This window comes from Protopterus annectens, chromosome 8.part1 (genome assembly GCF_019279795.1).
Source record: "Protopterus annectens isolate FY-2018-M chromosome 8.part1, PAN1.0, whole genome shotgun sequence".
NCBI lineage: Eukaryota > Metazoa > Chordata > Ceratodontiformes > Protopteridae > Protopterus > Protopterus annectens.
The window spans coordinates 318,879,008-318,904,795 of NC_056742.1; the positions used below are offsets into that span (position 1 = coordinate 318,879,008).

General features: G+C 42.0%; 1 protein-coding gene across 1 annotated transcript in view; it reads right to left on the reverse strand.

Moving 5' to 3' along the window:
- Positions 1 to 25,788, reverse strand: part of PMFBP1 (polyamine modulated factor 1 binding protein 1) — a 3,624,986-nt gene that overhangs the window by 1,128,165 nt on the left and 2,471,033 nt on the right. Inside the window, exons 15-16 of the mRNA XM_044081904.1 lie at positions 15,680 to 15,838; positions 327 to 410 (exon numbers count right to left, since the gene is read on the reverse strand). Of these exons, the coding sequence (XP_043937839.1) occupies positions 327 to 410; positions 15,680 to 15,838 (243 nt within the window). The remainder of the gene's footprint in view (positions 1 to 326; positions 411 to 15,679; positions 15,839 to 25,788) is intronic.

The following is a 25,788-nucleotide window of genomic DNA, read 5'->3' on the forward strand; positions in this document are numbered from 1 at the left end:
AATTGGCAAAACCCTCTATCTTTCCAAGGCGACTGTCCTGTCTTCACTTTTCGCAATCCACAGTCCATGCTCCTTCACATGTGAAAAGCAGAACTACTTCTTAATCTTTAATGAAGATATGAATAACCAAAAAGGCACCAATAATACCCACCCACATCTAGTTACTAGTGTGGCTCCTGCCTATGGAGATGTTCAGATTTTATGTTTTACAAATCTCTTTCCTACTTGGTTAAAAACACCAGATTATTCTTCCTTCTCTCATGCAAGTCTCTCTTAAGAGTTTCAGTAATGCAATTTTCAGAAGAAATGAACTTTAAGGAGTTTACCTTCTGTTCTGCAGCTTTACTTCTCTCCTGAAGGGCAAACCGTTCTTTTTCCAAATGACGGAGCAGGTCCTCTTTAATCACCAGCTACAGAAACAGAACAAATAATTACCCTTCATTTTCAGACACTCCACTCCAACATAGGACTACTGAACCATTAGAAAGTTAAAATAACTGTAAGGATTTCAGCCCTTTGCTTAAAAGCAGCGATACTGACACCATGTTTGTTTAATTTTTCTGCATTACAATGATTCATTTTACAAAATTATCAGAAATGCTGCAGGTTTAGTATTAATATATTTTATGACTACATATTAATGGTAGTACAATTTTTTTAAGGAATTCCTAAAGCTCTACAGTTCTGAACTGTAATATCAGATACTCTTATGCTAAAACAAAGGAACTCTGTGTGCTCTCTTGTCTCTTGACAGTGATTGGACTTTGAATATATCTTACAAAGCAATGCCAAAATTAGGGTTGCATGTATGCAACCCTAATTTCCAGTGGAAGTCTGAGACCCATTTCCATACATATAATGTATGGAAAGGAACAAACTAAAAAAAAATAGTCTCAAAACCATCATACTCGAGTAATTCATTGTTATGTGCTACAGGCAGATAAACTGCTTTGATTTCTAGGTAGCAACTTAGCAGATGTCTGCCTTAGTATGTTCAAAATAGCATCAGTAAAAGTAATAATTTGAATGTACTAGGTAGAATTTATCATAAAGCCACTGCATGTCTATGATTCATATGAAAGAGCAATACCTGCCTAGGGCCCATTGAACTGTGTCTGTCCATAGCTCCCCAAATCATATCACTGGAGCACACAAACAGCTTGCTTACAAAGATGAAGGAAAATATCTTAACAGCTATAGAAATACCTCCTGGTTGTAAATGAAAACAAAACTCAAAACTTAGACCATTTGACCCTGTTTACATGGATGAACCTTTATATGTTTAATATTTCATGACTTTTAACATTTCTTAGTTAATAGGCATGCATACAAATTTGAATTTGAATCCTAGGAAATCATTAGGAATAAGCGAGCGCTCGTGTACACCAGCATTTTATAAAAACAATACAGTAGCATGGCTTCTGGCACTAAGAGAGCCATAGCTGTACTGCATCTACACCTAAAATAAAAGTTACAACCGGTATGAGGGCCATAAGATTGGAATGAACATCATCGGCCTCAACCCCCTTTTCCTATTTTGTACACGGGGTAGGGCTGTCAGGTCAATACTGTTTTATGCAGGGGAGACACACACACTGTCATTTACTATAATCATCTCCAAGGTCAAACTTACTCAAAGAAGACTGAAATACTTATTTTGTTTGCAAAACAACAGGTATTTACATTACTCTCTGTTTCCATGCCTTTGGAATGGAAAAGCAGCATTTCCAAATAGAGTGCGCAATGTTTTTATTTTGAATACTTGCATTTCAGAAACAAATGGTCAGTTTCTCATGTGTGATATTATATTTTTCAAGATACACTAAAATTTTCATGAGGGCACTACTACTAATTAATGGCCAGTCCAGACAGGCTCTTCCAATACCACAGAAGTCACAGTTCATAACACTGCAAACTGGAAAAAACAATCTTAGTAAACATTTGTCTTGCTGAAAGGCACTGTTTTCCTTTGTCCTGCCTTCATAGAGATAATCAGATTTCTGCTATAAGTAAGTTCACAGCATTGAAACAATCATTTCATTATCTACTGACTACAATATCTTAACTGTCTCCTCCAGGTTAAACACCTGTTCTGCAGGGGGTCCAAATAGAAGCTTTTTCCTCAAATTTGGCATGGAGGAGTTGAAATTTAACATAGTCTGGCAGGGGGAAGTCCTCATGTAGGCATGTCTCCTTATCACTGTCCTCAAAGCTGCCACCTTACAGGATGCATTAACAGCTTCATACTCAACATTTGCTGCAGCACTTTGCTACCTGGGAAGATAGGTTGAATAAGTCTAGCACTGCATCGTCTTGCAGGGCTTTGCCTAGTATCTCCTCAGCCTCATTTTTTAACTGAAGAAGCAGTGTCCCCTAGCATTTCAACATGTGTGTGTTTGATAATTAAAAATTCAGAAAGCCAGGGTGGCAAAGAAATATACAATCTGCCCAAAGTGGTCCAGTGTTTACTTTCCCTGTCACTGGGAAGTGGGGTTTTGGTAGGAAATTTAGCAGAACCCTTGCTGGCATCCCAGAAATGGGGTGCGCTTAAATATGAGCATTTACTTTTTTGTCTAACCATCTAGCTCACCATTCCTCAAAGTGACCAGCCTGTCATTCTTCCTGCCCTTTGCGGTATGAATGTGCTTTACATGTAACTACAGTTTATTTCAAGGTAATGGGTGGGGGCAACTGGAATGTAAGATAGCCTTTATATATGAATGATGATTTTTTTTTTCTCTGTGTCTAATGTTTCTGCTCCTCTTGGGTCTGAGAAGCAGCATGCAAAGTGTGCGGTGCTTGTCTTTAAACTTGTTCTGCATACATGCATTCATCTGTGCAGTGGTGCAGTGGTTAGAGTTGTTGCTTCACAGTGAAAGGTTCTCCGGTTCGATTCTCAGCTGAGGTGCCTTCTGTGTGGAGTTTGCGTGTCATCCCTGCATTCATGTGGGTTTCTTCTGGGTGCTCCAGTTTCCTCCAACATTCCAAAGACATGCATCTGCAGCATTTCTCCCCAGGATTTCGCTGAAAATGGGCTCTGTTCCAGTCAGAGTTTCCTGGTAAACAAATGTCAAAAAAATAAATAAATGTGCATTGAAAAATTCAGACAGGCAGAGGACCAGCACAGCATAAAAAAGAGCACATTTATTAAGCCAACCAAGTTAAAGAATGCAAGCACTTTTGCGTAGTACCACTACGCTTCATCAGACATAACCACATCAAATAACTGATCAGCTTTTAAAATAAACAGCATCCAATCCTATTCTGAGACCAATTAAAAGTTAATTAGTCTGTTTGAGTAAAGCAAGTGAGTATATACCACAATGTTAAATAGCGTGTATTCAATCTAATACTTTCTGGACTGAAATGCATCAAAAAATATACATGCATCAGTGTAACAATACAACATATTTAGAGATAAAGCTCACAAACTTTTTAAAACTGCAAAACTTATCATAAAATGCTGTGAGTCTTCACTCTGTCATAGAAATTGCTGCTCAAGTCATCATGGTAATAAACAATCTTAGTTCGAAGGCTGAGAAGAAATAAATTTAAAGCGCATATAATATATCCAGCTCAGGAGTCACAAAACACATTAATCCTAATAAGAATAAGAAACATTGTTACCTAAAAATCACACAACTTCTTAAACTGGAGTGATGACCTTATCCACACAGGCTCTTCACATACTCAAATCTCGTGAGTCACACAAAAAAACACTTGTTGTTATCATGGCAATATACAGACAGCAAATACAACAGAACTCAAAATAATGTAAAGCACATATTAAAAATATGTACAATTGCACTCATCACTATAACCAAGGTCTGTTGTATAGAAAACATTAAACATTTGGGTCTATATTATATTCCCAAATGCTTAGGTTGTCGAATACAACATAATTGACATCTATTCACCGAATGCACAAGTCAGTGAAAGCTCACAATGCAGAAAAACACGTCACCGAACACTTTTACTTGGCCAACACTGTTCCACCCACTAACGAAAACAAAAACACTTCTCACTACACTGCTCACTACATACTACCCACCCAAACAAAATAAATAAACAAACCGCATACATACACTAACCTAAACCCTACTTCTAAACTTAAACTAACCCTTACATACATTACTTTCTATGCACTTACCTTAACCCGCACGCTAACCCTAATGTCCGTAACTATCGCACACTTACCTTAATAAGCTATACCCAAACAAAACAAATAATCCACACACATACACTTAACCAAACCCTACTTCTAACCCTTACATACATTACTATCTATGCACTTACCTTAACCAGCACCCTAACCCTAAGGTCCATAACTATCGCACACTTACCTTACAGAGCTACACTGCAGAAGGGCTGACTATGCCGAATCGGGATTTCAAATTTCGCAGTTTCCAGCATTCGATGTACTCGTGGTTCGCTCATTAGGTGTCTATCAAGTCGTATTTGACAACCTAAGCTTTTGCGAATATAATATAGACCCAAACATTCTATATCTGTCTTAAAAATAATAATAACGGATTACCTAAATCAACAAATGTAAAAATATTAATGAAAGCAATCAAAACTTAAAAAAATAATAAGGGCACAAAGCAATATCCACACACTTTGAAAGCTGAGGAGTCCACATTCACCAGTCGACCAGTTACCAGTGGGGTACCAGAAAAATCTGTGCCGAGCCCTCTGCTGTTTAGAATCTATTTCACAGAGGCCCAAGTGAAAGTAGATGGCCTCTAGCTTACCAAGTTGGCAGATGACTGCAGACTAGGCGCAATCACTGAGTCCCCAACGACGTAAACATATTACAGAAGGTGATGATGCAGACAAATGATTGGTGCCAAAGTCACAAACTAAAACTAAATGCAAAAAAATGCCTCATTATCTCCTTTGGCAAAGACGTAGCCTCTGCTAATTATAAGACAGATAGCACCCCTCTAAGCTCAGATCCAGTGGTGTGAGACTTGGTAACACAGGTTGATAGCAATCTAAACGTCGATCACCATGTATCTATAGTGGTAAGGAAAGCCTTCTACATTGTGCATTTCATAAATAAAGGCATTGCATCTAAGACTAAGGAGGTTATAACGCCATTCTACTCTGCCCTTATCAGAACACTAATTGAGTACATCCTCCCTTCTGTATGCATCTTACCCGAGACCTTCAGCAACTGGAGAGACCACAGAGGTTTCTAACCAAGAGAATCCAGGGCCTCCAAAATGTGACTTACATGAAAAGACTGAAAGCCCTGTCACTGTACTCTCTATCATATACGGTGTTGAGAGGTGACCTGTGACTGGCCTACAGAGCAGTCTCTGTCTCTGCCCTAATGGAAATGCTGCACATCTGCAAATCAAATGGGACAAGAATCAATTGCTCCAGGCATCTCACCTTAGCCTGTGACATTAACAAAACATGTTGAACAGACAGATACATCTCCCAGAGATTGCCACTCCTCTGGAATAAGCTCCCACTTCATGTGAAGCAGAACTCCTCAATAACCCTATTTACGTGCAACCTTGACAATTGGATGGGTGATGGTAAATTCACCTTTGGGGTGGCACCTATGTCCCTCATGGACATGGGCAGTAGGTGCTGATCATAGAACTGCTCTGCTAACAACGACCATCGAAATATGATCAATTAGAGTACATGGGTTTTTACACAGCTAGGCTTGTAAAGGCGCTAGGGTCATTAGCCTAGTAATCTCCTATGAACCTATTAAAAATGGGATATTAGAAGTGACCTCAGATACAAACATTGTAACTATAATTAGAAGGTGTGGGAGGTGATGGGATAACCCTACATGTGAATGTGTCATCATTTTTAAGCAGGTGGGAGGTAGGAAATGGTGAGCAAGCCTGTACATTACTAAGGATGGGAAGTGTGAAGGAATGAAACTAAAAATAACCTGACCAACTGCTTTGAGGTGACTTCATCATATGTTCAAGCCATGAAAGACCCAATTCAATTTGATCTATTTCTTTAAAAAAAAGTAGCTCCAAAAACACCTGTACTAGGGACCTACGTTTGTATCAACAAATAAAGAAGATTCACTTCACATAGAGGGATAGGTCTGTAACTAAACATATTCTCAGCTTATGTAATAAGTTACCCCTACCGGTCAAGCAAAGTACTACATTGTTTACCTATAAGGCAAGTTTTGATGACTAGATAATAATACATACATCTGCACCACTGTTATACTGAACAGCCCCACTCACCTTTTAGGTGAGCACTATTAGCTACTTGTAAACAATAGCAAGAACTTGTAAGTGTGCCTTCCTAAAGGTGTGTATGTCTAGGCAGTTTATGGTTCCTTTGACCACCTGCCTAGATATAAGCTCTTCAGCTGTTATTGGAATGGATTAGAAATGATGACTCCTAGTCACAACCATTTTAAAAAGGAGTGAAAGTGGGAGCCCCTAGACATAATCATGTCAATTATTGTTGTAAGGGATAGGAAGTCAGAGGGAGCACTCCAGGTCACAAATATACTCTTCCTTTACAAGGAGGGGAGGTGGAGGGGAGGTAGAGGGTGGGGTGTGGCATGTTTGATTGTATGACATTATGCTAAAGCTCAGCCAATCAGAATGCACTTACCATTATTTATTGTTGGTATTCATAGCTAACATTACCTGCTCAGGTTCATGACAGATCTGCATCATATAGAATCAGCATCACCAGGGCCGGCCTTTGGTCAACTGGTGCCCTAGGCAAAAGGTCTCCACAGCATTCCCCAACACCATTTGGTGCCCCCATCCTGGCCTACCTACACTATCCAGATAACTGGAAAAGCACCCCTGCTAGACTGGTGCCCTAGGCAATCACCTAGTTGGCCTATGCCTAAGGCTTGCTATGAGCATCACTATGCCACTATTATTTTTATGAATTCTGGCCTACGTTTTCAGTAAGATGCAGTGGTATCAGAGATGAATGATGTATGGAGTGGATGTGTGCAGTGCATAGCTCATATATATGGGGCTGAGTTAACAGCAACAACCGTTTCAGAAAACAGACTTCCATGTCTCCCTCCCCCAACATGTGCCACTTCTTTCCAAGAAACATCATTTAGCTAGCTATGCATCTTCTAAACTGCTTGCCTCGGAGAAGGTCATGCTAGGGGCCAGCTAAGCAGGATAGAACAAACTTCACCATCCCTAGTAACAGTTTTTTGTTCATCCTGTGGGATTAATACATTATCCCAAGTGAAATGAAAATATAATCCCTCCTGCATGTTCTGGGTCTGGACTGGGGCCTCATCCTAGGAGGTCATCCCTGATATACCTCTTATTGGAGCAGCACAAGAACATCCTCATAATAGTCCAAACCACCTCATCTAAGTCCACTCAACAAAGAGAAGCATGGCTGTATTCCAAAATCCTCCCAGATTGCCGAACTCCTCACTCTATCTACCCTGTGAAGGAACTTCACTATACAAAGGATATGACGAAACTGAGGACCGGTAAACTGCACACTTCATCCTGTGAACAAGCTCGACCTTCACCATCACATTATGGTGCAACATTTGCAGCACAGCAACTGCTGTTCGACTTCACAATCCCCTCTAAGTTCACTCATAAATAACACGCCAAGATGCTTAAACTTTTTCACCTGAGTTAACAGTTTTTCCATTGCTGCAAAGGCCAATCCATTATTTTTCAGGAGACAAGCATGACCATTGAATTGAAAAAAAAAACAAGTTATGTCTTACCATAATGTTCCATCCTTGTTGTTGATCTTCATTCATTCATTACTGATGGGTTATCGGTTCTGTCCTCAGAACCGAGCCAGCCAATATCAAGCTCACATCAGCCAAAAACTCTCGAGCCAAGGTCCTACCCAGAATGCTCTACTCCCTGTTACCTCAGATCATGTTTGCAAGTTGATAGATAAAAATAGAGGCTACCTCTGGTCATAACAGACCTACCAGAAAGGAGTACATGAGATCAACCAGGAACCACCGGATGGGGGACGGAGGGTGGGAGGTAATGAATGAACGAAGATCAACAACACAGATGGAACGTTATGGTAAGACATAACTTCTTTATCTGATGTTGTTAATCTTTGTTCATTCCTTACTGATGGGACAGAGTCCCCAGCTACCTATATCCCTGGGTGGCAGTCATGGAAGGACATTCCTGAGCACCATGGAGCAAAAGGAAGCTCTACCTCTGGAGGCCAAGTCCAATTTGTAATGAAGAATAAATGTATGAGGTTTAGCCCAAGTTGCAGCTGAGCAAATATCATTGAGGGAAGCCTTAGCATGGAAGGCTGCTGAAGTTGCCATAGATCTTGTAGAATGTGCTTTGACTCTATGAGGCAAGGTGAGATTGTTTTTGTTGTAGATAAAGGTTATACAATTTCTCAACCATGAAGCCAATGTAACTTTTGATACAGGAGGACCCCATCTAGGTCCAGAAAAAGCCAGAAACAGTTGGTCTGATACGGGTAGATTTTGTTCTGTCCAGATAAAATCACATTTGCCTAAGAACATCCAAGGAGTGCAAGCAATACTCTCTCTTGTTAGAATGGTTAGAGGGAGATCAACAGATTGGTTGATAGATCGCTCTGACACCACTTTTGGTAAAAGGGTAGAATTGGTTCTCAGTGATACCCTATCCTTATGGAAGATAAGATAAGGATCTTTGATGCACAAGGCCTGAAGGTCTGACAATCATCTGGCTGATGTGACTGCTATCAGAAACAAAGTTTTCCAAGAGAGATATTTTACATCACAAGAAGACGCAGGTTCAAAGGGTGGAGCTGTTAAAGCTTGCAGAACCAAAGCCAAATCCCAAGGTTGCATGGGTTGTCTGAAGGGAGGTTTTAGGTGGATAACCCCTTTCGAAAAAGTCTTACAGAGTCTGTGTGACATAAGTGAAGAATCTTGAAAACCAATATGAAAATTCGAGATGACTGCTAAATGTACACGGATAATAGAGGCAGACGCCCCTGAGTGGAAAAGATGCGACAAGTAATCTAATAGCACCGAGACTGGGGATGACAAGGGGTCTATTTGCTTATCTGCTGCCCATAGAGAGAACCTCTTCCATTTGTTAACATAGATTAGTCTGGTGGATGATTTATGAGATGCAATAAGAATTTCTGCGCACAGGGGATGAAAGGTTTTCATGCCTGTAGGAAGTGGAGAAACCAAGCTGTCAGTTTCAGGGTTGTTAGATTGGGGTGAATCAGACACTGTGGATGGGAGATCAGCGTTGGTGATGGGTTGAGGATCCATGGTTGATCTAGCAGGTGAGGCCAGAAGAAGGGAAACCAGACTTGTCGAGGCCAATATGGAGCAAATGAGGATAACTTTGCTCTTCAACTGTTGTGCTTTCTTTAGAAATCGGGAGATGAGGGGAAGAGGTGGATAGGCATAAAGAAGACCCGAGGGCCAAGCGTGGACTAGAGCATCCCTTGGTGACTGTTCCCAAGGGGGGATCAGGGCAAAATAGTTGCTGCACATGTAGTTGGTTGGGGAGGCAAATAGGTTGCAGCAAGGCTGGCCCCAGCAGTGGAAGATTTTTGCCACTATCAGAGGACTGAGGGACCACTTGTGAGGCTGTAGAATGCACCTGCTCAATTTGTCTGCTATCACATTGGAGCTCCCGAGAATGTGCGTTGCAATCAGAAAGCAGTTGTGAGCTATCGCCCATTGCCATATTCTCAAGGCCTCTCAGCATAACGGGTAAGATCTGATGCCCCCTTGTTTGTTGATGTACCAGACCACTGACATGTTGTCTGATTGGATCACAATAGTCCCTGACAGAAGGATGGAGGGAAATGCTTGCAACGCTAGAAGCAACCCCCTCAGTTCCAGGAGATTGATATGCAAAAGAGCCTCGGTCTCCGACCAGGTGCCTTGGACTGAGTTTCCCTGACACAGCCCCCCACCCCATCGGGGAGGCGTCCGTGGTCACCGTGGCTATTGGTAGATGGGTGGATGAAAGGACGAGACCATTGTTGGGGATTTCGAGACATCCACCAGAGAAAATCTTGTATGCATCTCTGAGTCACACTTATTTGAAAAAACAAAGGATGTTGTAGAGGGTACCACTGAGCGAGAAGTAGCCATTGAAGAAATCTCATGTGGAATCTGGCTAGGGGAACAATGGTGATTGAAGCTGCCATTGACCCCAATAGCTGAAGTACAGATCGAGCTGGGGATTTGTGGTGACAGAGCAACAGTTGAACTTGTTGTCTTATTCTCTGAAGTCTGTGTTCTGAAAGGGATACTGTGCAATTTCTTGTGTCCAACAGTACCCCTATGAATTCCAAAGACTGAGTTGGGGTTGTGTTGGATTTCTCCCAGTTTATAGTGATTCCCAGGCTTTGAGCTGTTAAGAGAGTATACTGCAGGGTTTCCTCCAGTAGACGCTTGGTGGGGGCGGTAAGGAGCCAGTCATCTAGATATGGAAATGCCTGGAATCCTTGAAGTTGCAAGTGAGCGATAACCACTGCCATGCATTTTGTGAACACTCTGGGGGCTGTAGAGAGACCGAAGGGCAGGGCTCGAAACTGGTAGTGACTGGGTCCTATATGGAAGTGGAGGTATCTTCTTGAGTGTTTGTCCATTTTTATGTGGTCATATGCATCTTGAAGATCTACAGAGCATATCCAATCATGTTCTTCCAGAAGAGGAAGGATAGACTGAACTGTGACCATCCGAAATTTCTCTGTTTTTACAAATTTATTTAGTGTACTGAGATCCAGAATTGGTCTCCAGTCCCCTGTCTTTTTTGGCACTAAAAAGAACCTTGAGTAAAATCTGGATCTTATCTGGTCTGGGGGGACCGTCTGGATGACTCTTTTTTGCAGCAGCTATTTGATTTCATGTGCTGCTGTTTCCCTTTGACTGGGTGGAATGTCGGGTAAGACTCTTGATGAGACTGGGCAAAAGATGGAAGGGGATGTGATAGCCTCTGGATATAATCTGTTGTACCCAAGAGTCGGTTGTTATCTTTTGCCAGGCAGCAGGGTACAAGGAGAAATGACCCCTGACCGCTTTCAGAGGTGAGCAGTCGGGCAATGCTTTAGGAGCGCTGATAGGGTTGGCCAGAGAAATAATCTCTAGAACTCCGGTTTTGTGGACCTGCTCTGCCCCAAAAGGGGCGTCTTCTATTGGAGATTTCCCCTCTGCCTCTAGGGGAAAACTCGGCATGTGTATCCCGGAAAGAACCCTGTGATTTCTTGTGCCAGATCTTTCGGCTCCTCTGATTTCTGGAATAGAATCGCTGAGGAGTGGAGTGCCTGACACCAATGGCAAACAAGGTCTTGCCATCCTGCTCACACAGTGCCAGCATATCCTTGGGGGCGTTAAGGAGCCAGTTGTCTAGATATGGAAATGCCTGGAATCCTTGAAGTCGCAAGTGAGTGATAACCACTGCCATGCATTTTGTGAACACTCTGGGGGCTGTAGAGAGACCGAAGAGCAGGGATCGAAACTGGTAGTGACTGGCTCCTATAAGGAAGTGGAGGTATCGTCTTGATTGTCCATTTTTATGTGGTCATATGCATCTTGAAGATCTACAGAGCACATCCAATCATGTTCTTCCAGAAGAGGAAGGATATACTGAACTGTGATCATCCGGAATTACAAATTTATTTAGTGTACTGAGATCCAGAATTGGTCTCCAGTCCCCTGTCTTTTTTGGCACTAAAAAGAACATTGAGTAAAATCCGGATCCTATCTGGTCTGGGGGGACCGTCTGAATTACTCCTTTTTGCAGCAGCTTTTTGATTTCATGTGCTGCTGTTTCCCTTTGACTGGGTGGAATGTTGGGTAACACTCTTGATGAGACTGGGCAAAAGATGGAAGGGGATGTGAGAGCCTCTGGATATAATCTGTTGTACCCAAGAGTCGGTTATCTTTTGCCAGTCAGCAGGGTACAAGTTGAAATGACCCCTGACCGCTTCCAGAGGTGAGCAGTCGGGCAATGCTTTAGGAGCACTGATAGGGATGGCCAGAGAAAGAATCTCTGGAACCCCAGTTTCATGGACCTCCTCTGCCCCGAAAGGGGTGTCTTCCATTGGAGTTTTCCCCTCTGCCTCTAGGGGAAAACTCAGCATGTGCATCCTGGAAGGAACCCTGTGATTTCTTGTGCCAGATCTTTCCACTCCTCTGATTTCTGGTATAGAATCGCTGAAGAGTGGGGTGCCTGACACCAATGGCAAACAAGGTCTTGCCATACTGTTAACACAGTGCTGGCATATCCTTGATTTTAGGGCCAAACAAAGAAGTGGCCTCTATAGGGGTATTTATGAAGGAAGCCTTAAAGGAATCCGCAAAGTCACAAAGGTGCATCCAAGCATGTCGTCTGGTGACTATACCTGCTCCTGCTGCTTCTAGCCACCCCTTCCATTGTGTGAGAAATAAGACACGTGGAAGAGTTGGAAATGGACTCTAGGGTGGTTATCTGAGAAATCACATTATCACAGACTTCGTCAGAAACAACTCCTGCCAAGGTTTCAGAGAGCTGGTTGATAAGATCTTGCTGAAGCCTGGTAAAATGTGCCAAATAATTCAGGGACCTTACGGCGAAGGTCGATGAAGCAAACACATGCTTCCCTAATCTGTCAGTCGCCTGGGACTCCTTGTTGGGTGGATGGACAGTTTGGCTCTCTTCCTCCAAATCTTTCTTAGTAGCAGCTGCCACCACCATAACATCTACTGGGAGATCACATGACCAGTGGGGGTGCTCTGCAGGGGGCGATAGTATCTTGTCTGGCCTCTTAGGTATCGCTTCCAGGGTATCAGGAGCCTTCCATGCGCGCTGCACGATGAGCTCATCAGCAGGCAGCGTAACCCAGGAGGTAGGGGGCCAGGCAAGAAAAGCTTGCAGGAATAAGGATTCCTCAGAGGAAGGATTAGAGGGCTTCCAGTCATCCCTCTGTCTAAGGATGTCACCAAAGGACACCTCATCAGAGGGTGACCATGGGGACCCTTCCCCGTCATCAAAATCCATATCTTCAGTCAATGACTCCTCAGTGGAGTCCATGTGCTTCTTCTTGCACAATGCTTTGCAGGGCTCTTCCTTAGTGGGAGGCTCTGGGGAAGACTGTAAAAAGAGGGTCTCCTAAGGAGGAGAGACCTGTAGCTCTTGTGCCCGGTGTCCGGGGGTTGAAGCTTGTGGCAGTTGCGGCACAGAGGGGGGGGAGAGGACTCCGACAAATGAGCTTTGCCAGCAGAGGCAAGCACCCTCTGCATGGCCTGGAAGGCTGTCCCACCCAAGGAGGGATGGGAGCCCAGAACCGAGCACAACAACCTTGGAACTGGGGTCACACCCCACCCCGACGACCCTGCCCCCAGACCAGGAGTCTCAAGAGGACCGTGAACCGTAAGAGAGAGAGCATCCCTGGAAGGTGCCACAGAAAAAAATCGGCATGGATCCAGGAATGCCCTCCCCAATGGCACAGCCACTGGCCTGAGAACAACCTGATGGCCATTGCACTGAGAGCCACAAGGACGATTCTGGTTTTAAAGTGAGATCCACTACTGCAGTCAGAGGGAGGGAAGCTGCTGTTGGAGTAATAGGCTTTGAGACTTGAGTAGAAGTTGAAGGAAGAGTATACGTTGGGGTTTGAGGCAAAATATGCTCACCTGAATGAGGGAAGGTGGACTTTGATGGTTGAGAGAGACCTCTGTCCACAAGCAACTGGTCAACAAGCCGCAACACATCCTGCTCAGAAAGACTCTTGGTTGACCTCATGGAGAAGGCTGATGGTGATTCTGGCCTTTCCAGGAAAGGACTATACTGACTCCTTGCAAAAGGATCCAGTGAAGGGGAATATTTGGTCCTTGCTCGTTCAATAGGTGCAGAGCTCGGAGCCAAGGAAGCCTGCCCCTAAGAAAACGGTGTGGAAAAAGACTGCACCGAATATATCAGCGCCATGGTAGTTGAAGGTGTCTGCACCGTAAAGGCAAAGGTCTGCCCTGAAGGGTACGGTGCCATAGTGGAAAGTGTCTGCACTGACATTAAGGACGGTGCCTTGAAGGACTGCACCGTGGAGTACAGAAGAGTCACACTTGGAGCCAAAGGTGACTGTACCAATGGTGCCAAAGGGGAATGATCCTGTAGTGAAGGTGCTGTTAGGAGTTGTGACAGAACTGTCAGAACCATAGTTGTCTGCACCAGAAACTCCAGTGCCGATATCGATAAAGGAGACATGACTGTAGTCAGGATCATTTGGGGCAGTGCTGAGCCTGGAGCCGACAGGGTCACAGGTGGCAGTAGTAATCAATTTCATCTTCTTGTGAGTTGACTCCCTACGATCTCCAGAGGGAGAAGAAGGGAGTGACTTCAATGGAGAAGAGGAAGAATACCTGTTGTGGGGTTTAACAGGAGGGGGTGAGCCCTCTGACCCAGAAATAGCCTCAGAGAAAGGAGACTTGAGGAGACCTTTCAAAATCAACTTATTCTTCCTCTCATTGAGAGTCCTGGTAGAGAAGTTTTTACAGATCCCACACGGAGGATCTGCAGTCAAGTGGGAGACTAAGACAGTAGACACAAGTCATGGCCATCAGAAAGTGGTAAATTATGGCCACAATCCTTGCACTGTTTGAAACCAATGGAATTTTTCTTATCTGGCATAGCTGTTGTGGAGAAACAGCATTGTAGCAAAAGGAAGAATAATGGCTACCCAACAAAAAGGGTAAGAGAGAAAAAGGATTACCAACTATGGTATTGCAGAATTACCACAAGGTAAGAAAAGAGGGTAACAAAGGGAAAGGACTAAAGGGAGAGAGTCTAAAGTGTGTGATAGGGTAGGAAAATATTAGAATAAACTTTTGAGAAAATTTTAGAGTAATATATAAACTGTCAAAAAATCAGACACTTAGCTGAGAGAGTGGCTTGACACGGCTGTTCAGCAACATGGCAAATGAGATCTGAGGTAACATAGAATAGAGCATTCTGGGTAGAACCTTGGCTCAAGAGTTTTTGGGTGACATGAGCTTGATATTGGCCAACTCGGTTCCGAGGACGGAACGGATAACCCATCAGTAAGGAATGGACGAAGATTAACAACATCAGATTAGTACTTTCATGGAAAAACATTTGTCAGCAGATATGCAGAAGAAAATATGGTAGTCTGTCCTATATTCACAGTAAGTGTGTGTGTGTGAGAGAGAAAGAAAGACTGAGACATCAGAACTAAAAGGGTGGAAGAAAAAGAAGAACCATACTATGAGAAGAATAGACATGATAAAGACAGGTGCTGTTTGAAGGAATAAAATTACGAGCTGCATTAAGGAACTCTCTGTAGATAAAATTGTAGAGTGATATATTTCTTTGAGAAGGTAGTGGAGGCAGTGCACTGCCAGGCTAAGAATACAGTGAAGCAGACAAAAATATAACAATATAATTAATAAAAAATGTGGCTGCAATATGCCAGAGAGTTTTCACACCCTCTTGAAGAGGATACAAACTCACTTTACACATTACAGAATGCACTACACAGGCATTAAAATTTCTTCTGCTATTGTCTTCTGCTATGTACAGTTAACTGTTAAGTATGAAATTCTCATAATGGTATAAAGAGTGAAACATATACGTAAACAGATCTGAACTCTAGTCGCTGAAAAGAAAATGATGCATCATTAGGAATTATTGCCAGACAATGTATGGAGAAAAATTCTTGCTAGCAGCCATTGAAGCTATCTTACTTCTCTGGTCAAATGACTTTGCTCATTTTCTGCCACTTCATTTTCAGTTTTCAACTTGGCATGTAAATGGTCATACTCCTCCTCAAGCTCATGACAGTGCTCTTGCAGCCTCGTCCTTTCCTCCATCAGCTTCCTCTCTAGCTGTTCCTGTTGACTGATCTGACATGGAGAGAAATATATTTACTGATCTGTGTGACAGATGGCAGTAGCACTTAAGCACAAATAGAAAGCTGTATGCATGGAAATGTAACTTAACATTTAATAATGACTATTATTATACCTCAGGAAACTATTCAAGGCTTAGCCCTTTTTAACCATGGAAATGTAACTTAACATTTAATAATGACTACTATTATATCTCAGGAAACTATTCAAGGCTTAGCCCTTTTTAACCATGGAAATGTAACTTAACATTTAATAATGAATATTATTATACCTCAGGAAACTATTCAAGGCTTAGCCCTTTTTAACCATGGAAATGTAACTTAACATTTAATAATGACTACTATTATACCTCAGGAAACTATTCAAGGCTTAGCCCTTTTTAACCATGGAAATGTAACTTAACATTTAATAATGACTACTATTATACCTCAGGAAACTATTCAAGGCTTAGCCCTTTTTAACCGTGGAAATGTAACTTAAACATTTAATAATGACTACTATTATACCTCAGGAAACTATTCAAGGCTTAGCCCCTTTTAACCATGGAAATGTGTTTCCATAAATGCAGTATTGTACAGCAGAGAAGCAGATAGAGATCTTAATTGCCACAAATGATTTGTTTTCCCTAACGGCTCTTCATTTCTGTAGGTTTTCATTCCCATGTTCTTATGTAAATGCATGACTTTCATCACCTTGCATGGTGGTACCAATTACTCTGTCACTGCGCCTTCCCTTATAACGCAAGACCCTTCATATCTGGTTGGTGCTTAGCTTTGCCTTGACAGACTTATAAACCAATCAGCTCTCAGGCAGAAGTAGTGTGACTATGAAAGGCTCTGAATTGTTCCCCAACTAGCACAATATGTTTATCTATATGTTGTATGCCTTGTTCCCTAACCAATCACCATTTCTGTTTGCCCAAACAAATCACAAACCTATGAATGGACCCCTAGTGTCCAAATAGTAAGCATGGGGTCTCAATCTCTAATCTGTCTAATAGCATACAACCATGAATGCCATTTATCTGATCATGATTTAAGAATCTAATGAATTTTATTGTATATTTGTGCACATAAGGACAGTGCCACAGGACTATAACATTTATTTTCATGGTGGTCCCAGAAGAAAATTAGCTACACCAAGGGCAATGTAGTTTGATAACTGTGATGTAATACAGATACACCAATGTGTGTATTCTGAAAAGTCCTTTGGGTTAAGAATTAAAAAAGATGAAAAAACAACTCACTTTAGCACAGACCATGGTGTAGTATGATTGTGACTATATCGAAGAGAAAAAGACATATAACGTCCATACATTGTCGTGTATACAAAGTACACTAAGGAAATGTAAAAATATGAGGTTTCATTTTAACCATCTCAGCTGAACCATTAGTGTAACTTACAAAATATAACTATTAGAAACACAAATGGTAATCTATTATTGTCATATAAAAGCTCATGGCATACCTGTCTGGACTGTTAGTTCCAAGACAGCCACTCACCTATGATGTGACAGTATATCATAGCTTTAATTATGGTGGATTTCTTTTCCTGTGCACCTTTTTAAACATTTAAAACTTTCTGGCATATATCCTGTCACCTAACTATATCTCTTGGCCATATATATATATATATATATATATATATATATATATATATATATATATATTACACTATATACACTACACACACACATGCGCGCACGCATACACACACACACGTGAGCACACTCGCGCACACACACACACAAACCAGTTTCCAGTGTTAGTCTGGAATTCTCTTACATTACCAGCAGAACAGCTCCTGCTTACATTTATGTATCTGATTACTTACGTCTTCTCACTCAACATGTAACTACTCTCTCTTCTACCTACAAAACATGTGCTGCAATTCTAACTTTTTAGACATGAATCATCTGGTTACCATAAATTGCATGAGTCACACTATGGCACTGAGTTTTGAACTTTATAACTTTATGCTCTTCTTTGCAGTAGCCTAGGCAAAGGATTTCCAGTGCTGCCTTTACCCTTTAGCCTCAGAACCTCGGAGCTTTGTGTCCCATAAAATTATCACATGTATCACTGAATGGGTGCTGATGATGTCACTGAAATGGACTGTGTGTGTGTCAATGGGCTGAACTGTAGAAAGCACAATGAAGTGACTGAAAGTGGCTTATGGCCACTAAGCAAAAGATTGGAAATAGTTTTAACTAACAAGAAAGGCTTTTTTGTTAGTTCTTCACTAGTCAAAGCTTCTGATATGAACACTGGTACACATAATGTTGTTGTGTCTTTCGGCTTATCCCGGTTAGGGGTCGCCACAGCAGAACTCTGGTCCGCTAATGTTTGGTAGTGGATTTTTACGTGCCGAGTTACCAGCCCTGATGCACAACCTTCAACAAAGGCACGCCCATTCACGCATGCCTCCACACAGAAGATGCCCTAGCTGAGAATCGAACAGGACAACGTCTTGCTGTGAGGTGACAATGCTACCGCAGCACCACTACCGCGGGTTATGGTGATATAATTTTTGTAAATCATATATAAGGCCTGAAACCATGATGCTTCAAACTGCATCACTGCTGTTCTTTTTGTGATACAGGTTCTGGAATTTCTGCAGTTAATGCCTGGTATATAATTAATAGTTTTCTATTTGTGCCCTGGTTAGTTTGCATCTGCACTGCTAAGATCTTTGAGTACTTGAGCATTTTTTATTATTACTTGTTAATTGGCTGCATGAAGTGATCTTTCCAATGTTTTGTAACTTTGTAGACTGCATCTGGAAGTACACATTTGTGTCTACCCTGCTCGATTGACATTTCAAAACCTAAATAAACTATTTCTTAGCACTTCCTGGGTATATTCAATTCAATGAGGTTAACGGATTTTGACAATCACTAATTCAATTTCAGTACCTAGATTTTATTATCAGTCAAATCAGATTTAATCAACACATGGTTAATGACTACCCAAAACATCATCTTCAAAAAAACCCAGTCCATAGTAAGAACCTAAAGTGCACTGCACATTACTAAACATTTTTGAAGGAGAGGCAAGCTCCTCTGCAACCCTTGATGTGGAAGCAGCCCCAGTCTCTCTCTCTGTATATACACTAATTCCAAGACTGAACAAACTCAGCGAAAAGGGAAAACTCACTTTTTCTCTCTTCTCCAGGTCTGGTGAAAACAAAGCTAAAAACAAGGAATGGGAGACGTAGCCAGTTTCAACAAAATGGAAACAATCTTTCTCCTGTGACATTTTATGATATGACTTAATCCTACATGACTACCTGTAGTGTTGACAGCATCCATTTTTATGACCAGCTTTCTATAATAAAATGCCATCCTAAAGAAACCAGAACTCTGACAGCACACCACTTGTTTGGTTGAGTTTCCATTCTGACCGGGAACAATCTATTGGAATAGATTAATCATTTTCCTTTTTATGATGGTATTAACCTGAACAATGTATCCATGCCTGGCTCAAAATTTGCTTACAACACACTGTTGTGAACTTTAAATCAATGAGTTTTAGAAAGTCAGTTAATATCTCACATGATTTTTATTTTAGCTAATCTATTTATTTTATGAATATCCTGCTATGCAGACAATGTTGGCAATATTCTCCGCTCTCCCATCTTCTGCGTTGCAAAATAATTTAAATTAAAGTCTGGATGTCAAGGGCCGAGTAAAACCACATTCTATTACTAAGTCACAACTTACGGTATTAATTTCACAGCTAATTCTAATTTCACACTTTCTAATCTCCCGCATGCTCTTTAATATATTACCTTGTTGCACATTTTGCTGCTAATGTTGCTTTGTCTTTTGCTTATGTAATGCGCTTCTGCATGCAATTGGTAATAAAAGTAATACAAGTATGTAATATAAATATGCACAGTGTTGAAATGTACTATGTTAGTATGAAGCCACTGATTTTTTTTTTCAAATAAACTTATTAAGTGCTATGTTTTCACAGGGATTTTTTTTTTTCCACAGCAGGGATGTATGTACTGTGACATAATAAGCACATTGCCAACAACACAATTCTCTGCACACTGGTCACTCAGTAGTTAAGGCACTCCTGCCTGCTGGCCTCATCATTTCAGCACCGAGCTGTCACTTCTCTGACACCCAGCTCAGCAATCAAACCCCATAACTTAATAGAGGAGCAGCCAGAGGAAAATCAAGACACTGATTTATATTTTAATATCTGTAATTTCCACAAGAGCAACATTTCGGAATGTCATTTCACAATTTCTGTCAAACACCGCTGCAATTTTTCTTAATTTTGTTTATTGCACCTGAACTTGCAGTCTGATATGCAATTCAAATTACAGCTTAGTGTCCCAGGAGGGCAAAATATTCAGTTATTCTTTTGGAATACAACAATCTAAAGGAAGAGGGAGGGCTTTATGATACTCCCACACTTTGCTTGATTTTTCTGCAAAAGAATGATTTCAGGTACTTTGCATTTCTACTCCATTTCTAAAGCTGCCTAGCTGTTTTCTGCTGTCAAATTTTGGCTTACCTTACTGTTCAAAGACATGAAATTACTGAATATTCTGATACTGATCCCCATCTCACCATCTTTTTTTGCAGTCAGTTTTCATCTCTGCTCAGTGATAACTGGGGGGGGGGGGTGATGGAAGAGAAAATGAAATAAAGTGCTAAAGTCAGACAGAAGCTCAAAGAATGCAACACTTTTTTTTTTTCAAACAGTATCATCAATCTGTTCAGGGCACTGCCTATTATAAATGTTAATACAGACAAAAGTGTTTGGGTGCCCACCACTGCCGTGAAATAGTGAGCGCTTTCAGCAGTAAAACACTTGTTTGGTAATACGCAAGTGTTAGTTCAGAATAGGTTGGGATAATTTACCCGCAGCATTTTAGTGAATGTTTTCCTTCCTGAAGAAAAAGGAGGCAAACTAAACCTTAGGCTTTTACTGCAAGCAGTTGTGTGGAGGTTGCAGTCTGTAGTGGACTGGATTCTCTTCAAAATCTACTGCAAGTGCTTATGAGAAAATGAGAAGAACTTGGACTTAAACTTGCTTTCCAAAATGTTTTCTAGCAGTAAACAAGAGGGCAAGTAAGTAGGTTACATTTTTCAGTTAAAAACAGGTTAACAAATGGGACAGAAAAGTATTTCTCATGTTTTTTTTTTTTTTTTTTTTTTTTTATTAGCAGTTTTAAAGCCATTATTGTCCTACATAATAATGTAAGAAAATGACTGCAGCATTTCGGCATATCAATTAACCCCATCCCTGCAAAGAGATGCATATTTATTTCTCACTCATTTCTTTCTTTCTTCTCTGTGTTTTCAAAATCTTGCCTTTCTCTCAAAGTAGTCAGCTGGACTTATTTTTTGATAAAACATATGCTATATACTAGATATTCAATACCAGTTCAATTCCTTCCAGGTATCAAGACAATACAGGCAATTAAAAACGTATACTGTTTTAACTAGGACTACTTCAAACCTTGTAAAACAATTTATAACTGCTTTGAAGTCCTGTTGTAGTTAAAATGTACCAGCATAAACCAGAATTAACAATCTCCACAGCTACACTCCACACAAAATCCACCATTACATTATGCAGTCTTCGAGTTCCATAAAACTAGATGTTCTTTTATTCCTATGTTGCAGTATTCTTTACATGAGGGATTCTCTGCCGTAAATGATCCCGATGTACGGCCAGTATACAGAAGCCTTTTACCACTATTAGGTAAGTGGGATGTCACATGTAGGCCTAAAGCTGAAGTCAGCCATAAAAGTGATATCTGCATGTGCCATCTACAGAACTTGTCTGCCACCAGTCTGAACGCCATCTTCGACTGTCGGTCTGCTTACCCGAGTAGCTGGTTGCTGTGCAAGCCAGTTCAGATAACTGACCCATTGGGGTTTTTTCTTTTACTTTTGCTACTGCTTTTCTGTCTGAGGATTACATGTTATCCAGGAAAGGCAAGTGCCATTGTGGAAGACAAATTCCACATAAAGATACCCAAGAAGAGTATCTGTTTTGTTTAGGCCTAACCACAACCATAAGTCTTGATCTTTATGTCAGGCGATTATTTCTAAAACCTTGCACACCCGCCTTGATTCTCTTAATATTTTCCTTGATAATCAAAGAGTTAAGAGGTTAGTGCGAGATGTTATGGAGGATACGTCAGTCCCTTCTGCTGAGCCTGTGAAGAAGGCCAAAAAACTTAGGCCTGAAGCTTTGCCTGCACTTCCCATTCTGGACATCCCTCTCAAAGCCAGTGAAGGCCCAGACGTCCATTTGGATTCAGGCTTGGATTCCTTGGCAGGTACCAGAGTGGAAGCCATCAGGGAGTCAGCCAATGGCACATCCTCAAAGGTTTTGCATGCTTCAGTTTCAGATGAGCAAGGGAACCTACGCTCATTATTTTGTAAGGCTCTTGAGGTATTCCTTAGATCTTGGTTCAGGGGAAGTACCAAAGATGGTTATAGAATGCAGGCCTACGTCGGGTCCCTCAACCTTCCACAAGGCTGATGTGCTCCTTAAAAAAAACAGAAAACTAAACAACTTCCAGCCCCTCAGGAACCTCCATCTCAGAAAGGTATTATCTGAGGATGAGGATTCTTCAGAGGATGAGTCCTTGGCAAACTATGACCTGATTTCTTCTCCCTTAGAGTATGCTTTACCTGAGGAGGAGTCCAATGGAACTGAGTCTCCTGGTGAAGATATCAACTTTGGGGAGACTATTACTAATATGAAGGAGTTTTTTCAAGTGGGACTGCTCAGAGGTTACTGATGTGCTGAAGAGATATTATGATTTATTCCAAATGGATTCACCTTCTCCTTCTGCTGTGCCTCCAGTTCTGGCAGCTTTTCTGGATGCTTTTATTTCTGCTTTTCAGAACAAACTCTCAACCTCTTTCCTCAAAATGGCCAGATAGGTTCTATAAAGTTCCAGAGGACTGTAAATTTCTTCATAAATGCCCTGCTGCAGACCTGGTGGTTGTTTCTGTAGCTACTGATAAGCCCTAGAGACATTTGCCTTCTATTTCTCTTCGTCCTTCAGATAAGGAGAATAAAACCATGCATGGGAAGAAAGTGTACACTTCAGTTACTCTTGGCTTTAGGACTATTAACTTTCAAACCCATATGACCCCACTTAAGCGCCATGTTCAATAATAGCCTCGCATCAGGCTTTATGCCCACTGAATGGTGCACAGCAACAGTTATCCCACTCCACAAAGGGGGAGCCACCACTGATCCTGGGAACTATCGACCTACAGACACTGGATCCTACCCAATTTGGCTTTGTCAAGGGCAGATCCTGCCTCTTGAACTTGGTCGACTTTTTCGAAACAGTCACTAAGGCCATTGATGAGGGTAAGGCAGTTCACACAGCCTACCTTGACTTAGCAAAAGCATTCGACACAGTACCCCACTCGGGCATCATAGAAAAGGTCACCAGCTTAGATGTAAACCCATATGTCACAAGATGGGTTGCAAACTGGCTCAAGGACAGAACACACAGGGTTAGAGTTGCTGGTGCCATGTCAGACTCTAAGCCGGTCACGAGCGGTGTCCCACAGGGCTCAGTCCTGGGCCCCCTCTTGTTCAGCATTTATTTTTCTGAAGTGCAGGCAAACATAGGGGGATTGTGGCTGACAAAATTTGCAGATGACTGCAAACTGGGCACCATAATTGACACTCCATCAGACACAGACATCCTCCAGAAAGGTCTCATAGAAATGGATAACTGGTGCCAGAGCCATGGCCTTAAGCTAAATGCCAAAAAATGTATAGTCATACCCTTTGGGAAAAACAAGGTAACCCCTAATTACCACATAGGTGGTAATCCATTAAACACGGAAGAAGTTATCAGGGACCTGGGGACCCAAGTTGACAGTAACCTCTCTTTTGACACTCACATTGCCAAAGTGGTTAGGAAGACCTTCTACATTGCCCACCTGATCATGAAGGGATTCACATCCAGATCAGGAGAGGTCATTGTACCCCTGTACTCTTCACTTATCAGACCAATGATTGAGTACAAAGCCCCATTTGGAATGTACCTTACCCGACACCTGCAGCAGATGGAAAGACCCCAAAAGTTCCTCACCAAAAGGATAAAGGGGCTCAAACACATGTCATACGATGCCCGACTGAAGAAACTCCAGCTCTATTCAGTCGCATACCATCTGCTCAGAGGTGATCTGTGCCTGACATACAAGGCCATGTCCAACCCGGAATTAATGGACATGCTCCACCTCAAAAAATCCAAATCCACCACAGCCACGAGAGCAAGAGACTTAAACCTCAACACGGATATAAATAGGACGTGCTGGAGGGACAGATTCATCACCCAGAGACTCCCTACACTATGGAACAGAATCCCAGTCCATGTGAGGCAGAGCCCCTCACTGACTCTGTTCAAGAGAAATCTTGACGAGTGGATGGGAGATCGTAGGTTTACCCCGGGAATCATCTCTGTATCACTGCTGGACAGAGGCACAGCAAACTAATGGGTATAGTATTCTCATCCTAAGGGGTGGTGAAAGCCACACACACTCTGGCTAGGCTTTTAAATGCCCTAGGGCAGATAGCCTAGTATGAACCTATGAACCTATGAACCTATTAGCCTGACGAGCCTGGTCTGCAAGGCCATGGAACATATCATCATGGAAAGATATTGGTAACCTCCAAACTCTGGATCCCATCCAGTTTGGGTTTGTGAAAGGCAGATCATGTCTCCTGAACCTGATTGACCTCTTTGAGGCAGTCACCAAAGTCGTAGATGAGGGTAAGGTGGTTCACACAGCCTATCTTGACCTCGCCAATGCTTTCAACACCATCCCCCATTCTGGAATTATAGCTAAACTCACTAAACTAGGTATAAATCTCTACATCACAAGATGGGCTGCCAACTGGCTCACTGACAGAACCCACACTGTAAAAGTTGCAGACTCCAAATCTGACTTCAAACCAGTGACAAGTGGAGTACCACATTGTTCAGTCCTGGGACCTCTTCTGTTTGGTATCTACGTCTCTGAAGTACAGGCTAACACAGAAGGCCTCTGGCTAATAAAGTTCGCAGATGACTGCAAACTAGGAGCCATAGTCAAGTCCCTAAATGATGTGGACATCCTACAGAAGGGCCTCGCTGAAACAGATGCCTGGTGTCAGAGCCATGGCCTCAAGCTCAATGCCAAAAAGTGCAGTGTCATCCCCTATGGTAAAAACTCTGTACCCATGAACTACTACATAGGCAGCAATCTACTTAACATCGAATATGTGATAAGAGACCTTGAGACCCAGGTGGGCAGTAGTCTCTCCTTTGACAGTCACATCGCCACAGTAGTCAGGAAGTCCTTCTACATGGCACACTTCATCATAAAAGGGTTCTCATCCAGGAAAAAACAGGTCATTGTTCCCCTCTACTCGACACTCATTAGACTCATTATAGAGTACAATGCCCCTTTTGGAATTTACCTCACAAGACATCTGCAGCAGCTGGAAAGGCCACAGAAGTACCTCACAAAGAGGATTACTGGCCTCAAACAAATGCCCTACACTGACTGCCTCAAAAAACTCCAGCTTTACTCCATAGTATATCGCCTACTCCAAGGTGATCTCTGCCTAACATATAAAGCTATGTCAAACCCAGATCTGTTGGACATGCTATACCTAAAGAAATCCCAATCCCTCCGAGCTACACGCTCTAGGGACCTAAACCTTGTCACAATAAACAGGACATGCTGGAAGGATAGATTCCTGTCCCAGAGACTTCCCATACTCTGGAACAGGCTACCCATCTATGTCAAGCAAAGTTCTTCATTAGCACTCTTCAATAAAAATCTTGATGAGTGGATGGGAAATAGGAAATGCACCCCGGGGATCACTTCTGTCTCTCTGCTCGACAGTGGCACAGGAAAATAACTTTCTTGGGTGGCGTAAGCCAGGGAACCT